Source organism: Propithecus coquereli, unplaced genomic scaffold (assembly GCF_000956105.1).
Source record: "Propithecus coquereli isolate 6110/MARCELLA unplaced genomic scaffold, Pcoq_1.0 Scaffold19, whole genome shotgun sequence".
Taxonomy (NCBI): Eukaryota; Metazoa; Chordata; class Mammalia; order Primates; family Indriidae; genus Propithecus; species Propithecus coquereli.
In genome coordinates, this window is record NW_012143856.1 from 9,362,616 (window position 1) to 9,381,613 (window position 18,998).

General features: G+C 33.7%; 1 protein-coding gene across 2 annotated transcripts in view; it reads right to left on the bottom strand.

The window, feature by feature from the left end:
• Positions 1-968: 968 nt before the first annotated feature.
• TSC22D2 (TSC22 domain family, member 2) overlaps positions 969-18,998 on the bottom strand; it is a 49,371-nt gene continuing 31,341 nt past the window's right edge. For both annotated transcript variants that reach the window (XM_012642939.1, XM_012642940.1), the window contains 2 exons: positions 3,341-3,392; positions 969-2,380 (listed from right to left, as the gene is read on the bottom strand). In XM_012642939.1, the coding sequence (XP_012498393.1) occupies positions 2,120-2,380; positions 3,341-3,392 (313 nt within the window). In that variant the 3' untranslated portion in view covers positions 969-2,119. The remainder of the gene's footprint in view (positions 2,381-3,340; positions 3,393-18,998) is intronic.

Sequence of the window (18,998 nt, forward strand, 5' to 3'; positions counted from 1 at the left end):
TTCTAATACTCGTTTTTTCCTGCCTGTATTAACACTATTAGCACTGGAGGGGGCACATCCAGCAAACCTTTTGGTTAACATTCCAACAGCGAAGTTGCACATTCTGTCTCACCTGTGGTGGCTCTAAGAATCTTGCTCCACATCCTGAGGGTTTACTCAAGCCTGTGTACTTCAGTTCCTTTATTTCTAATGTTTTTAATATTAAAATTTTGTTCACTGAACAATATATCCTGCAGCACAACCAGAATATAAACTATTTGGTAAGCCCATGTACATTTATGCTTATTTGTGGCTAATCTGATTAAGTTTTTGTTTCAAATAAAGAACATTTATCCTCTTTAACATGGAGAACTAACTAATGGTTCTCATTAACTCCTGATTAATTAGCTGGCTACAGAAACAGCACCTGTTAATTTCTACAGGCACCTTTCTGAATTCAAGTAAAAGTTTTGGTAGACAAGGATTTCCTATTTAAGTATCATTAACATAAGATAAATATTGAATACAAATATTGCTCATTATTTTTGCATTCTTTAAATTATTTTACTTTGAAAATTTAAGAACTATCATTAAATCATTAATAACATAGGTTTCCATTTAAGGAATATTTTGAACTGTGAAAATACAATCTAGTCAAATTTTGAACACATATAGAGCCAAACATTTCAACAAAACTGCAGTTTAATTTCAGAAAATGTGTTAAAATATATATTTATACATCAATTTCTGACATACACTTAACGTGTTAGTATACACAAAATGATGCTTTCTCTTGAAACTGTATTTATGAAATGTACATTTTAATTTAAATACTCAGTATACACTGCACTTAATCTGCATGTTGCATTTATTAAATACATTAAAATCTGCAATGTAACAAAACGTTTTCTGCATACGAAATTCAAAACACCATTTTAAATGAACAAAAGATGGCTCACTTCATTTTTTTTTTTTTTTTTTTTACAACTAGTGTATTGTACACTAGCTCAGCTCCACCATACTACCTGTTCGTTCTTTATTTGACATTGTTCACAGACTAGTACATATTACAATAAGAGTGCTGGATTAAAAACATGAGGTACGAAAGTGGTTCAAAGATTATAGGTCATGCAGATCATGCTAGACAGCAAAGAAAATTGTGACCAAGAAAACACTAAATAAAAATACATAAAGAATGTGCATTATAAAAAAAAAAAAACTCCATTACACAGCTTTGCTTCTTTGGTTACAAAGTAGGTTGAACAATTTCACAGCTTTTTATTCCCACCCGAAAAAAAAAAAAAAAGTCATACGAAATGTTGAAAAGCAGAGGAATCGTGGCAATTTCTCTATTAGAAAGTAGAAACAAATGAACAAAGTTTTCTTCATCAAAATAGCCCAATTATTTATTATATCACAATAACTGGTGACTACCTGTACAGTTGCACTATGTTCTTCATACTTACACTATACAAAATTTACATTCAAGCTGGGTCTTTACTACTGAAAATAAATACCAAAGGTAAATTGCCATTAGTGTTAGAAATATGCCAGGATTCTTTTGTTCAATTATTGCCTAAACGTTTTATCTATTAAATGCAATCCTGTCTTTCAATTCCTTTACTGATAATTATTCAAAAAAATTAAAAAAGTTCTGTGACATTGTTCATGTACATTATGAAAATAGCAGCCCTGTAATAAATAAAACACAAATAAATGAAAACTTATATAGGCAAATGTTACTGATATTAAAAGAAAAGTGGCTCTTTAGATGAACTATTATTTATAATGTGATAGGAAGGCTCAGGGTAAATCCATGGGTAATAAGAAACGTGGGAGAGCCACCAAAACTCTTAAAGACCCCACTCATGCGCACCAGGTAAAATGCAGACTTTGCTCGCTTTAATAAACCCCATCTCTTATTCTCCTTGTGTCCTGATGACATAGAACTGGACATCAACAATGCTGCATGACATCTCAGAAAGAAGAAAAGCTCTTGTAGAATGATTGTCTAATACTGAAAAGGCCAAACACACAACCAAAGCATGGCTACTTGCTTTCGTATAAAGTGGAAAGAACACCAGTGGCACACAAGGATAGATTGCTTTCAGTTTTTTTCTTAATGAGGCTTAAGAAAGCTTTATGCTGAGGAGACATTCGGCTGCTGTGGAGGTTGCGTTGGCTGCGGAGGCTGTGCTATCACTGCTTGCTGTTGAGAAGTGCTACTGGGATTGGCCTGTTGGGCCGGGAGTTGGGATAATTGATCATTGTTTGAAAGAGATTTTAAGAGTGCATTTTCTCGTTCAAGTAAAGAGTTTCTTTCAACTAATTCTTTTATTTGTTCCTTTAAAACTTCCACTTCTTCTCTTACTGCATACATCAAATGGCTTTTCACCAGATCCTGTGAAAAACAAAATTAGCAATGTCAAAAAAAAGAGTGAAAGGGAAAGCTGGAGCTATTTGGTTCTGGCCTACTTGGTGCCTTATAAACACAAAGTGTATTAATTTTCCTGCTCTTGCTTTTCAATGTTTCTGCTATATCTTGACCGAGCCTAAGAGAGATGGGATGAAAGAAATCCAGTTCCCAACTAGAGGAGCAAGGCCATGATTTTCTTTTCAGAGTGTGGAATTTCTAAAAATATTAGCTCCTCACATTGTCAGTTATAAGCTTAGAATTTAAAAAAAAAAAAATTAAAATCACATGCTTAGATGTTAGATCAAGAGAACAAAGACGTAATATTCCAATGGAAAGTTGTCTGACGTTAAACTAGTCATAGTACTACTTTCAAGTGACTTGCAATTTCTTTTTTTTATTATTATTGTTGTTTTTTTTACTGGTCTGGTCAAGTGAAGCAATGGGAGTGGAGAAGGAACAAAGGAATTTTTTAACTGGTTGTGATCAATTAGTCGTAAACATCACTGCACTCAGATCAACCTTGACTTGTAATTTCTGACTTTAAAATCTTAGGATTTAGTTTAAGACTAACAGTCCTTATTTATATCTTATATAAGAAACTTGAATCAGATTTCCAGCTGAAGCTTTCACTTCAATACTCTTTTTGTCTATAAACTATTTTCAATATTGAAATATTTTGGGAACATGCTACATTTAATTATGTATGCTCCCCATGCCCCTTCAATGGTAATGCATGAAATGTGGGATGGTCAAATGGGAGAAATATTCACTCCATTCTAGACTAAAAGTTCTCAATGTTCTAGCATCTTCAAATAAATCTCATTATCAAAAAATAAACTTTGGTCATCTTTGGTTTAAAAAAATTTTGTTTTCTAGAATTCAGAAAAACTAAGTGTTTCATACAACCAACAATCTATGAAATGGAAGAACCATAAACTTACTTACCATTGCTTGTTCTATTTTGTTGTCAATGGCTACAACACCTCCCCCAGATGCACTGGAAAAAATTAGAATATTTCATTAAATTATTCTAAAAAAATTTAACTTCCCTTCCAATTCTTCAAATAATGTAAAATACATTTGTGTTTTACTTAAAACCAAATATAGTAATTTAAAATATCTTCAGTCTATTCTCACAATTCAGTATTCAGCTTGTTTTTAAAATGAAGGTCTCAGTAAATTGATGACTTCTAAAAATCCTTTGTAGCTCCAACATTACTAATTTGCCTATGATATACATATGCTACTTTAAAACCAACTCCTGACTTTATACAGAAGTTCTCAATTCAGTGGTCTTAAAAGGATATATTTTAAATGAGCAGTGCCCTCTCCATATCTCTTAAACTTCTTCATTAACCAACTGTATATTCTAATTGCCTTTCCTGTGGAAATTCTACTTATTGCATAAAATTCAGATGATGACTTTTCTTTGTAATGTTTATATTTTAACATCTGGTTTTTAAAATTTTTAGAACTGGCCTCTAAAAATGATTCATAGGGCTTTTGGGCAGGGTTGGTTAACAAGAAACTCAACATTCTGGCATACCTACATACTTTGATTGTAGGCTACTTGCTGGCAAAAACTACCTAATAAGGTATGTGGTTTGGACCAGTTTTTACCGGAAATAATTGGAAGTAGTCTAGCCAGTAAGTACATCCCAAGTTCAAGTATCATCTTAGCAGTTGTATGATAATTATACAGAAGGTTGAATAATTGTCCTCTTTGATGGTTCTCCCATGTGTTAACTTAAGTAGTAAGAATAGCAAGAATCTATATCCTTTTCTTGGTATTTTTGTAAATTTTGAAAAACAGATACTAGGTTTTTTAAATTGCTCTTGTAAAGAAACATCTGATACTGGAGCTGACTGAATCAATATAAAAAGAGGTCTTTATAAGAATTTTTTATATAAAATGTTAATAATCTTCATAAAGTATACTGCACCTGGTAAGATTCTGGTACTGAAGACTATTTTATGATATATCTGATTGGATATATCAGATATAACCTGTCCTATGTAGTTTGCCTTTTACATTGTACTCCAAGTAGACTTGGTTATAATCCTGGCTCTGCTACTATCTGTGTGACATCACCAAATCACCTATTTAACTCAGTTTCCCCATCTGTAAAATGAAGGGGTTGGTATCAGTGTCTCAACAGACTTTCCACTTCTAAATCCCTGAAACCCTGCATCATTACACGGAAAACATTAAGTCTGTTTATTTGAGCATTAACCAACATTAATTACACCATACTACTTCACTTCTTGCTGCTACTATTTCTAAGATGAAAAGGGTCTCTGTCTATCTAATAAACTGCAAAGGATATATAAATCATTAATAAATACTTCATATATGTTGGGCTTTAAATGCTTACAAAGTTGTGTAAAGTATGACTATATGTAATTATAAACTATAGAACCACTACATAAACCATAAGGCTTTAGTGTAAAGTTCAGTGTCAGATACTATGTAGATATATTCACCACAAATACTGAACACATTTTGGTAAAAAAAAAAAAAAAAAATGACAGGCATTTCGAATTTGCTTGAGAATCTTTGATTATACCCTGTTTCTATTTCTATGGCAAGGAAAGATTTAATTACTTTAAGTCATTTCATGACAAACACATTTGATTCCTTCAACTCACTTGGTTTAAATAAAACACCTTAAATGCTAACTTTTATATACCAGTTTTATATATTAGCAAACAGTTGGGGAAAAAAAACCTTAAAAGGGTTTACTGTTTCTTTTAGATAATTAAAATCAGTAAGCAAGTTTCCAAATCATTCCCGTAGCTAAGGAAGAATAATTAGCATGCTATTTTTTGAATGCTGATTTAACAAACTCTTGTCCTGACTCAGACCTCTTTTATGGCAATAGAGGAAACAGGTTTTCAAGGTATAAATGGATCATGCTGAAGATATGTATCCCTTAAAAGGCATTAATATTTCAACTTTGTTGAGTACTGTACTCTACAGAATTAAATCAGTTACAGAGCTAATTACTAATACTATAGTTACTATCACATTGGGGATTAAGTAAAAAAACAATTACTATCACTATAGTGACATGTGACTATTTTGAAGACTGTTATGGTCTTGTTAAAACACAGGTTGCTGGGCTCCATCTCGGAGTTTCTTATCAGTAGGTATGGGGGGGGGGATCCAGGAATGTGCATATCTAACAAGTTCCCAGATGATGCTAATTCTGCTGTCTGACCATGCTTTGAGAACCACTGGCTTACAGAGATGAAAGAAGAAAGAATACAAAGAACTAATTCTATCTTAAAAACTTCTTAACCTGGTATACAAAATTCTTCATGACCTTGATCTCTGCTTTATATGGTCTCTTTTCCTCTTATACTCCATCTGGCCTATTGTGTTATGGTCTTCTATTTACAGTCTGTGGAACATATGTTCTCTCAGGTTTCCCTAGCTTTGCAGAAACTACTCCCTCAGCTGGAAGTGCTCATAGTCCCAATTCATCTGGCTATCTTTCACTCATTCCTTAATAAGATGTTCCAGTGTCATCTCTTCTGTGATGCTGTCTCATTTCCTAAGGTAGAGCCAATTAGTCCATCCCTCCTGTGGTCCACCAATCTTCACAAACTTTTAAAATAAGGCAAGAAAGCATAATAGCAAATTCTGGCTCTTCCATATATTCACTGTGTGAATTCTGGGAAACTAACCTTTCTAGACCTGTTTTTTCATCTAAAATAAAGATTATTATGCCCTAATTCATAAAACTCCTGTAAGGATTAAATGAGTTTAAATAATACTTGGCACACTGAGCACTCGATACATGACAGTGGTTACTTTTAGTGCTATAATACTACCACTGTTGATCCTATTACATTGAGCTCCTTGAGGGAGGTTCCATATCTTCACCTCTGTGAAGAAGTGAATACAGTGCTTGGCCCATAGGAACTCAGATACATACTGACAGTAATAAGATTTGAAACAATTAGGAAACCACTCATACAAGGTTCACATTAGGAAGCTATTAAAATTTTTTGAGTTCGGATAGATCAGTTCTCAAAGTGCAGTCCCTGGACTAAAAGCATGGGGATGTCACTTTGGAACTTGTTAGAAATGTAAATATTTGGACCTACCCTAGACTTACAGAATTACTCACTCTTGGGATAGGGCCAGGTAATCTAGTTTAACAAACTCTCCAGGTGATTCTGATAGACACTAAAGTCTGAGAAGCTCTGCTTTAAATAGACAGATTTACAATAAAGATATCAATATGGTAGTCAGTCTTAAGCAAATTAGAGGGTATTCTGTTTCAAAACCCCAAAACATGGTTTAAAAATACTGTTTCAATGAGGGTATTAAGATGTCTTCTATTGTGTTTAGAGTTAACATAGTGCTCTTTGTGTTTTTCTTTAATTATCTTTTTAAATCTTTTTTTCTGACTACAAATACCCAGATCTTTTAAAATAAGAAAAATCAACTGAAGCAGAATGAATAATTTCCTTCAAGTTTGCTTTCTTCACCCGATGTATTACATTATACCTTGTTTTCTTTATATTATTGCATTTACTACATCATATTTTGATGGTTAACCAGTTTCCGAACTTAAGCTCCCTAACAGGCTTCCTGTCTTTCTTTTTTGTATTCTGAGCATAATGTATATACCTGGTATACAATCAGACACCCCAAAATGGTGGTAGTATGAATAAATCATACTTGAGATTAAGGAGTGTGTATGTGTACATGCACACTCAAACTGAAATAAATCTTTTTTTTTTAAGAGACAGGATCTTGCTCTGTCACCCAGGCTAGAGTATAGTGGCATGACCACAGCTCACTGTAACCTCGAGCTCCTGGGCTGAAGCAATCTTGAGTAGCTAGGACTACAGGCCTGTGTGACCATGTTTGGCTAATTTTTTTCTTTTGGTAGAGATGGGGTCTCACTATATTGTTCAGGCTGGTCGTGAACTCTTGGCCTCAAGCAATCCAGAGGCCTTGGCCCTCCCAAAGTGCAGGGATTATAAGAGTGAGCTACTGCACTGGGCCTGAAATAATTTTAATCAAGTGTTATAATTGCTACCATAGAAATATTGGGGAAATGAAGAGCTAAGAATATTCCTTAGAATAAAAATTAAGCCTTGATTAGATTTACAGATGAATTAAAAATTGTAGTATGAAGGGAAGGAACAGAAATATAGAACTGTAGAAAGAAAGACAGGAAGAAAGACCTTCTTTCTCTCTCTCTCTCTCTCTCTCTCTATATATATATATGAGATAAAGTTTTATTTATTTACTGGAATTGCCACTCCAAAAGAACCAAATGAGCTTAAATTTAGTGTTTAAACAAAGCCAATCACAATCACATTCACAGGAAAAGTAGAACTCACTTAAAGAATCAATGCTGCAATACAAGTGAGATAGGTTGGCTTTCCATGCTGTTCATCTTTTAATTCATCCCAACTGGCTCGCCATCACAGCTTTTCCTCCTAGGTCTCCTTACACTTACCACAAGAGATCACTTGCAACATCACTGGGAAGTCAAGAGGCCAGATAAGAACCTCCAACTTCACAAGTTAAAATCAGTGAAGGCAAAGGTAATCTAACTTGATCTCCTATTTATAGAAAATTCTTTATGAGAAACCAACTTTTTTCTTTTTTTTTTTTTTTGAGACAGAGTCTCACCGTGTTGCCTGGGCTAGAGTGCCATGGTGTCATCCTCGCTCACAGCAACCTCAAACTCCTGGGCTCAAGCAATCCTCCTGCCTCAGCCTCCCAAGTAGCTGGGACTACAGGCATGCACCACCATGCCCAGCTAATTTTTTCTATATATTTTTAGTTGTCCAATTAATTTCTTTCTATTTTTAGTAGAGATGGGGTCTCGCTCTTGCTCAGGCTGGTTTCGAACTCCTGAGCTCAAACAATCCACCCACCTCGGCCTCCCAGAGAGCTAGGATTACAGGCGTGAGCCACCGCGCCCGGCCCAACTTTTTTCTTTATCTGTAGTAATGTGGACAGAGACGTCATGGCTACTTGTTTAAAATAAAAATAGTGCAAATTTCTTCTCTTTTTCAAACTGGACACATTTTGACTACTTCTTCTTTCTTCTGTTCTCCCCTTGATATAAGTGCTAATTAACAAACCAGCAAGGCACAGGAAAAGAACACAATGGACTGTCCACCTTACGGCAGGCACACATTATCTTAGTGAATCCTTTCAATAAACCTGAGCAACATTCTCATTTTACAGTTGAGGAAACTGAGACCAAGTAACTTGCTCAAAGACACAATACTAGGAAGAGGATTCAAACCTGGACCTAATGTCATTTATCAAAACACATGCTTTTTTTCTTTCATAACAGTAAGACTGTGAAAGAAAGCAAGCAACTATCTATAATGACCTAAAATAAATCGAGTTGTGTATATTACGAAGACTACTTTCAGCACAAATGTTGTGAAATGATAAACATGGATCCAAAGATTAAACCATGTTCGTAATATGCCATTTATCTTATCTAGCACATTCCTAGAAGAGGTCCAGCTCTGAGAATAAGGGAGGTAACTTCTTGGGAAAGGCACCTGCTCATGATCTTTACATAGCCAATATACTTTACCTATTTCTTAAGAACTTAAATGTTCTTTTGGTTTGTTAGAAAGCTGAATATATCTTAAAATTATATATATCTGTAAGTAGAACACTGTTAAAAAAAAGTTACCCTGCTTTGTTCAAAAGTCCCTTCTAACTTTGTGTTGAATCATAATCACAATTATAAATCCACTAAAGGAACTCCAAATTACAGAATTAAATTTTTGTAGTAAGAACTCCTTTTGAGTTGATAAATCTGATATACTTCATGCTCAGGCTCCCTTGCCCAAAACAGCTATAACTGATTCTTCATAAATTTACAAGTAGAAGGAAGCTACAATCTTTTTTGGAGGTTGGTCCTTATGAATCATATACTGTTTCCAGTAAATCATCTATAACCTTCATTCCACCCTCTCCCATCTCCCAAAATAATAACATCATTACTACTAAAATGCATTAATTCTAACCCGGGTAACATTTTGCCTATTCTCTGAGAAATGCATGTTTTGTTTGTTTTGTAGAAATAAAATTATGAAAATGTAAGTCATGGATTACAAAAGAATAAATCTAATGAATCCACAGTTCAGCAAGCCTGTGAAGATTAGATATAATTTATAAAACCCACCACTCTTCTGAAAGAGGGGACTAAAAAATATTTACAGCTTAACACTTAATTTAAAAGAAAATAATTCTTTCAAAAGAGCCTAAATAAATTAAAATTCATGTAGACTTAATCCCTGGCCAACCCCAAACTCTATGGTTAAGAATAAAATATCAGATAAAGTTTAATAGTAAATTAAGCTAAGAACTCAAAATTTTATATATTCTAATTATTGACCATAAATTCTACCAATGTAAAACAAATAATCTGTTTAATTTCATGATTTAAAAAACCCATAAAATGCCCCATGGAGATTTTTATTATTAGTAACACAAAATAAACGATTTTAAAGCTATTATATTCATTCTAAGCAAGCAGGTAAAATTTCTACTTACAAAACTGTTATTTTTCAAGTAACCAGTCTTACAATGCTGTGATGAAAGGAACTATTAAAGACTCAGCTAAATACTTATACAATGGTGGACTTTTGTTGTTAGCATCTTCTGCAAAAACCTTGTTCACCAATGCCCTCAGCATATTTTATAGTTGTATTTTATCCTGTTAATTTTTAGGTCAAATTGCTAGCCAGAAAAATATGTTTAAAAAGAAAAAAAAAGGATACATGCTGTGGACATATATCCAATGTCAATTTCCTGATTTTTGATGTTGACTATAGTCATACAAATGTGTTATCATTGGGGGAAGCCGGATGAAGGGTACATGAGACAACTTTTTTTTTCCTGTTTTTGCAATTTTTTGTCAATCTATAATTATTTCGAAATAAAAGTTTTTTTTTTTTACATTCACATGGTAAAAAAAACCTCAAAGAGTATATATTAAAAAGTATGCAATCAATACAAAGTCCCTTTCCTACCTCAGAATCTCTTTGTCCAGAGTCAATCATACATTTGTAGTAAGGAACTTAAGCCCAGTTAGGATAAATTTCTTTAATATTTTGGAGTGGAAGAGGCTTATCCTAACTATCTGCCTGAAAATAAAGAAAAATAAAAAACTTCTTCAATAATTTCCCTAAAATACAAAATGTCTCTAGAATCTATTAAGACCAGAATCTCAATACAGAAAATAATGGGGAGAATTCACACTGACAGTTCATAAGACATGAAAAAATACTCAGTATCTGAGGCATAATAAAAATACAGATTAAAACTATAATGTAATACCATTTTCCAAAACAGATTTCTCTCTCTCCCTTTCCCTTTCTTCTCTCCCTCATCCCCACTTATTTATTCACTTTGAGCCAACAGTCCTACATCTGGGAATTTATTCTATAGATATTTTACATACATAGGAAATAATATATTTACGAGGCTACTCATTACAACACTGTTTATAACAGCAAGGCTTCTATCAATAGGGAGCTATTTAAATAAATCCTGGTATAGCCATCCATTCATTGAATAATATGCCATCTGTTAAAAAACCATGAAGATACTTTTCTATATACTGAGATGGGAACAATGTATCCTGGAGATCTTTAAAAGTAAAGGTACAGATGTGTGCACAATACATTATCATTTACATGAAGGAAGATGCTGTATATCTGCTTACATATGCGTAAACTGTGAAACGATACATACATTCTAAGAAAGCAGTTATCTGTTAGGGAAGGCGGGCAGATGGGGGACAGAGATGGAAGCAAGGTTACTTTCACTACACTTTGAAGAATACTGAAAAACACCTTCCAAAATGAAAATGACTTATGATGGAGAGTTATTACCATGATCACCATGAACTTAAGATACAAACAAATGGCAGACAGGAAAAGTAACAAAAAGAAACAGGAAAAGGGAGAAAGGAGGGAAGAGGTGCCAACTCCACTTTTTCTAGGAACTGTGTCATTTTGAGAGATAAGGTACTATGTTCAACATATAAAACAACAATCAACATAAATATTTGTGAGTTGTAAAAATCCATTTCCTTGGTTTACAGTAAATTATAAACACCCAAGAATATGATGTAAATAATGTTTACAACTCCCAGTACAGCTATTTCTGCTTATGCAAAGTAAATCTGTTCATGCCTGTAATCCCAGCTACTTGGAAGGCCGACATGGTAGGACTACTTGAGGCCAGGAGTTCAAGACCTGCCTGAGAAACACAGCAAGACCTCATCTCTTAAAAAAAAAAAAAATAGCAAATCTGGTAAGTAAATAGTAAAAATTTGTGGTAAACATCCATGATACAATAGGCTACATAAACTTACACAATAAAAATGTTACATTAAAAATGCACTCCAAAGAAGGTATAGATAAGATTAACATTCACATGACCTTCTTTTCCCAGATCTCTTTACATTTCCAAATTATGATATTTTGAGGTGATCATTTTAATATTTGGTAGTAAAATTCTGATATAATTAGTTTTTTCTTGTAGAGCCACTCTAAGGAAACTTAATTTTAAAACTGGAACTAAGATTCTTTCTATTAAAACATTCAAAACAGAAGATACAAATTGAAGACTGATACAAAAGTGAAATTTGCACAGCAATCTCACTATTACAATCCAAACATACAAATCAACTAAGAAAGTTTAATTAATATCCTACTATTTCAAGTTAAATATTTACATGTCATAAGAACATACAATCATATGAGTTTATGCACTAGCTAGTTATTTCTTATTAGACTAACATTAGGCAAGGTTTGAAAATATTTCCTTTCTCGGAGTAGGACCCACAAAAAGGGTAGGAGAAATGTGTAGGAGGAGGGTGGCACTTTCCCCAATGTTGGAGTGCTTATGCCAACTGGTAAATTTGATGACAGCATATTACTGGGGAATGAAAGACACATACCAAGAGGTTTAAGCCCAAATTAAAAATATGGCACTACATTGCTGGCTACTTTAAATTATTTCCTGAAGACTGAGAAAATAGTGTATGACTGACAATTACCTAGACTTAGATGTATACTTTGCACATCAGAGGAAAAAAAGTGGGGGGGTGGGTTAGAAAGATGTCAAATTTTGCCAATTGATTTTTAGCTTAGAACACATGAGCTAAACACTGTAGTTATACTAAAAAAGAATAAAATGTAGTTCCATATATTCATTCTAGACATACTCAAACCATTCCTTTGGTCTGAGATAGAAGCTGATGATTAATCAGCTTCTAAAAAACATCAGAATTTAGTGATTAAAGTACACCTTAATCAAGTAAAAGAGCTATATTTTATAATACTGATTTTAAAGAACTCTCTTTCCTGGAAAGTACAAAACTTAAAATAAAAAAGGAGATAGATCTAATAAAGATTCTTATCTGGATGAAGATATTAAAAACACAGTAAGAGTTCAAATAACTTCAGATGGGTAACGAAAAGGATAAAGATTAAGAAAAAGCCTTCCAGAGAAAGGACTATGTTTAACAGCCATTTCATAGTAAAGATCCATTCTCTCTCTTTTTTGCCCATGCTGCACTTGAACTCCTGGGCTCAAGTGATCCTCCCAGCTCAGCCTCCAGAGTAGCTGGGACTATAGGCACACACTACTGGGCCAAGCCAATTCTCTTTTAAATAGGTAAACAATATTATTCCTTTCTTTGACTAAGAGGAAATAATAACACTTTCACTAACCAAGGTACCAAAGAAATTTTCATGGTCTAATTGTCTGAAAATGAGCAAAATTGGAGAATAGAAAAGAATATCAAGGAAATAAAAACAAAAATGTAAAACTTTGTTAAGATTTGTATGTCATTTCAAAAACTAACAAGCACTGAATAAATTTTCACTCAGAAGTGGGGTATTATAAAAAAAATTCTTCAGCAATCATGTAAAAATGGGCCAAAAAAAAAAAAAATCCAGTAACCAGCTTACTAATGAAGGGATTTTACATTTATTTCTAATGCTAACCTTTACATTCTTCTCCCCAATTCCAAAGGCCTGCTCAAATTTTAAACTGGATATCCTTACACCTCCTTGAGACTCTTTACTCCTTCTCTATTTGCACATACTTGATTTCACTCTCTCAGTATTTCTGTAGAAATTCTACCATTCATTATAGCTCTCAGCTCAAATATTTTCTATTCCGTAAAGGCTTTTCTAACTGTTCCAGAGTAACAGTATTTCTATATAGTAAGCCATGCCCCACACTACCCTTATGGAACTAACCACATACGCTGTGTTTAACTTGGACTTCCCATCAGGCAAAACTCCTTTGTGCCAACAAGGCTAGCAGCCATGTAACTAAAGAATGCATATGTTGTAGAAGCCTGGACTCACAAATTGTATACTTGGATTTTGAGGCCTAAATATATCACCTGCTACTTTGACTCCGAGGCCTCTTTTTCTAGCTATAAAATGAAGTAGCTGTATTAGGTCACCTCTAAAGCCATTTCCTGCATTTAATGGCAAAACTGGCTTTCTCTACAGGAGTCCTTGGTATCTAATGAATACGGGTAAGGATATCATTTTAACTATACTCAAAACAAATAAATGGGGGAATATTCCTTATTCTTATTCTTCATTTTTAGTCTGAAGCTAAACTTGCCATATGTTCTTGCTGCGTAATATCTAATTCCTACATCTTAGATAATCCACATCCTTTGGAGGCAATAGATTATAAATCCTGAACAAACTTTACCTCTTATTTTCTATACAGGCAACTCTCCGTAACATTTACTTTTCTAGATGACACTTTTATAAAAAATGACAAAATTTCACCTTGTTTTCTCTATATAATGGTAAATATTCAACAAATATTGGTTAGAAGAATATGAAGTTGGGCACTGTCCATCAATGGGAAGATCACTAGATGTGGAATTAGGAAATACATTATAGCTTGGCCTCCATTCAACTTGCTTGTGTCCTGAAGCAAATTACTCTCATTGGATTTTTTTCCTTCATCAATTAGCTTCAGACTTTTAAGGAACCATCCAAATATTGGGCTTTGATTCCTTGTTTTGTTTTTGATGGTGGCAGTGATGAGAAGTTACATTCAAGACATGTCTTAGAAAAAAGTTACCTAAGCAAGGGGGGAAGCAGGGATAGCAGGACATTGCAAAAGGCTTGGTCACAGGCATGAAAATGTACAGTATATAAAAATAAAATGAAATAGTTTTTACAATTGAAACAAGAAAATATGTGAGAGATCAGAGAGATAATAAGGAAAAGGGACTAATGTATGACAAAGAAAATGTGAAAGATGACGGGGTTTTTTGCTTAGAGCAACTAGGAGTTGGGAGATAAGTGGTAAGTCACAGGGAAGGCAGCTAGATGTTTGACGGGGGGAGGAACCTATGAATAAAGATGAGAAAATAAATTAAGTTTCACTTGGGACTACTGAATTTTGAGACATACACACTGTAGACCTTTAGTGGAGAAATACAAAAAGAAGGCTGCTGGAAATAGGTATGGAGAAATACAGAAAGAAGGCTGCTGGAAATAGGTATGTATCTAGAAGTCTAGATGAGAGAGTTGTCAGAATGTGGTAGTAGCTCAAACTGTGGGAGAAGATGAGCTTGCTTAAACAGTGAGGAGATAAGTGCAGCCCCAACACTGGAAAACACCAACATGTGAAGAGTTATGAGAGATGGGCTTGGGAAAAAACTATTCATCTTAGGAATGCTACTTATTCCTTTCATCTAATGGCACTGTATTTGCCTCTTCTTTCTCAAGCATTTCTACATATTTCTTTCAACAGCCATTCTTGAATAAATCATCTTAATACCATTTCTACAATGAAGCTTGACCAAGTGAAAATGACAACATTCCCTCGTATACCAAGGGCCAAATACCAGTGAAAAGCACATAGATAATTTTTGTTCATCTTATAGCTAATCTTCATTTATGCCCATTTCTTAAAGGTACAGAGATGTTATTTAAAATAACTTTCTTTACAGAAAAAACATAATCCTATGGACAACATATTTGATAAAGTAAAATTATATTAGGGTAGCCACTAGGACTACATGACCAAAACCCAGCTTTTGTTCCTAGGTTATTAACTAATTTTCCTTTGTTACCTTATGTCCCTTCCTAATCTGTCCCCCAAAATCTGGGTATAGTAATACATAAAATTAAGGTTATCGAGAGAGTGTTTCAAAATAGGGCTAAACTCAGAAGAATAAGAGCACATGAGGTTTTTAAGAAACAGTTGTTTGATTCTGATTTAGACTAAATGGACAGCACCAAGCATGGTCATTACCCGTTAATGAAATAAACAGAATATCGTATTTGGGGGATGGAGAACCTAGTCTTTGTTTTACTTTAATAAATCAATGAATGTTTTGCATTTGGGATGATTAAAAAATTTTTTATTGGCTTGGGTTTGCTTGAAGAATTAAAATTTTCACCCTTAAAAAATATAAAGACAGCTCTGAGGATATATATATGACCTGAAGGGTTACAGTTGTCTAGGTTATCCCTTTACTACCACTTGGCTGAAGTCCCTTTTGCTTTCTAGTTCATTCTGGGGTTAGACATCCTGGGGGGTAAGATAGCTTCTCTTTCATCAGTTTAAAATTCTCTCAGAATTCCAAAAACTGAATTCTCAAAGAATTATAAAGTGGTTTAAGAGCACAGGCTTTAGAATTAGACTAGCCACTTCTAAATCCAAACTCTACTCAGTTAGTAGTGGAGTGATTCTACCAAGTTAACATACTGAAACTAGTTTCCTCATCAGTAAAATGGGGTCACAGTTCTACCTATTTTTAAGGATTACATGAGACTGTTTATAATAGTACACACTTAAAAAAACCCCAACCCAATTAATTCCTGTGATTGTTTGGATCAATTTGGACTTTGATACTTTATAAGGTCTACTTTCCAAGTATAACTTAAATTACAAATTAAATAAGAATTAAGCTCCCTGAGGCAGGGAGGTATAAATAAAAATCAATTGTGATTAGTATTGAGAGGCAAGTTTTATATCTATATCTCACCCAAAAGAATGAGACAATCCTAGTTCTGCCTTAATAAATTTACTTGATTTCTCTGTATTCAATTAGTCAAATTAAAGAAATAATGTAGTCCCAAAATATATACTAATAAAATTTGAGATTTAAATTTATAATTGTTTATAAATTGTTTATAAATTATACACAGCATTCCTGTAGACTGAACATTAATAAAGCTCTTATTGATCTTCTTTAGGATCTCAATGTTTCATAACCTTAACTTACTGTGGGAAATTTTTCCAAAGACCACTGAATTATAACTGACTTAACTTTATTCAACATAGAAATTTCCAAAAAAATGTTTAACTAAAAATAGCCCAGGTCTTCCTTTAGTGTTATAGGAAATTTCAACAATATTACTAAAAGCAAATAAGAACAGTGGGACAAAGTGTTATTTTGCTTTTAAATCACATATTACCCTAGTTGAAAAATCACAGCTTTGAAATTACCTAATTCAAAAAGGGATTCTGGTATAGAATTAAATAAAAGTATAAAATAGCACCACTATAAAATCTAAAATTTTTTTTCACTCAAGAACTGCACTCAAATAGGTACATTTTCAGTGACAAAAGTTTTTAACAGCTAACAACTTTTCTCATTTCAACCCAGATCCCTGTCTTTCAATTCTTCTAGGCAATAAAAATTCTACAATATACATATGGTGAATGAAAGAATTTTGCAGCAATTTGTATACATCAGTTTGTGTAGTATCTTTTATGATGAGTTCTAGACTTATATCATGACTTAAAATTTGTTCGATCTAATTTAGATTCCAGAGATCAGACTGTCACCTGAGAAGGGATACCCCACCTACAAAACCTTTACGCCCTCTTCCTTTCTGGCTAACAGGCTCCTCTCTGATTCTTCCATAAATAATTTTGTTTTTGTTGTCTTTATCAAATGTTCTTCTGTTTTGAATTAAACCTTAAAGGCAGGGACTGTCCATCTCAAGGGTCTGCTTATTACAACACCATGCATATAACTGATATTAAATATATTACTCAAAGAAAAAGATGGAATACAGCTGACAGTATTTAATATATTTTATAAGTTCAACATGAACTGATGTGATATTGGGCTTATCATGCCAGGACAAAGATCTAAGAAATTAAAAAGTTATTTAAACTATTAGAAACCAATTAGAAGGGTATTGCCTCCATAATAAAGATAGGTTAAATAAAAAGCTAAGAAACATTTTTTGATGTTCCTTGCATCTGGTTGTTACCTAGTGAAAAAGAAGAAACTGCAGCAGTTTCTACGATATAGGCAATGAGCAAATAGAAAAACTGCTTAAGTTTGAGAAACAGAGCTAGAGCTCTACAGATTTTCACATTACTGCTGCCATGGCCAGTGAAACTAAGCAACTCCATATACTCATGGTGATTGACAAAGTCATAGAAGACTTCATGGCAAATAAAGTGGACTTTAAAAACTCATAATGATCTTTTGGATAAAAACCTTGACAAAGACCTTTGTATATAAGAATCATGGATTAGAATCAGGGAGAAACCATTTGTAGACCTAGTGAACGGTTTAATTGTATAATCATGCCTCATAAATACCTATGTGTATGGGTTCTCTCAACTGACCAATCTCACTCTCCATTCAATTAGAATTAAATCTAAAGGGAAGAAGTAAAAGAAACCAAAAGGTGTTGGTCAGATAAAGAAGACAATTCAAATTGTCAGGCCTTTACGCATGCCTCATGAACAAGTGGAAGTTCTTTTTTTTTTTTTAATTTTTCAAATTTTTGTAGTGATGCGATCTATTTTGCCCAGGCTGATCTTGAACTCCTGGCTTCAAGTGATTCTTCTGTCTTGGCCTCCCAAAGTAGTAGGACTGCAGGTGTGAGCCACCACCCCTGGCCAACAAGTGGAAGTTCTAAGTGCACTAGATCCAGGAGTCCAAAGAAATTCAGATATACTTCACTCTTTTTACATTGGCAGATCAGAGCACATATAAGGCATTCTGTGAAGTCCTTGCATCATCTCTAGAATCAATAATTAAGAAGCGGGGAAACATCTCCTTCTGATCTCTCAGATTTAAGCAATGTATCATCCATTTTCAAAAGAACTTTAGAAGTATATACTAACACCAGTGATTTATGGCCATGGATTGGAACCCATATTCTTGATTATAGGAGCTTTGAGAACACAGAACTAGAGAATGTACCCGGTTCAATGTTTCCACAGAATTTGTAATGCAGCTTTCATTTTTTTATATGCTTTAAGTGATGGTGATCATCTGATTTTTCTGCTTCATATTTTAACATTCTTTGTTGTACAGGAAAGGTTTATGAAAGGTTTAAATATTAAATGAAAAAAAAAGACTAGGATGCTAAGGTAAACATCACTGGAGGTGTTCAGAGGCTAGATGACAACTTGGAAGGTACACTATAGACATGATTCAAGTATGAGGCAAGTAGCTGGAATAAATGACCACTAAATTCCCTACCAACTCAGATTTATACGTCTAGACTCAGACTCTGAGAGGTGGTATTGAATCAAAGAGCTGTGATTCTGGAGTCATACTCAGGT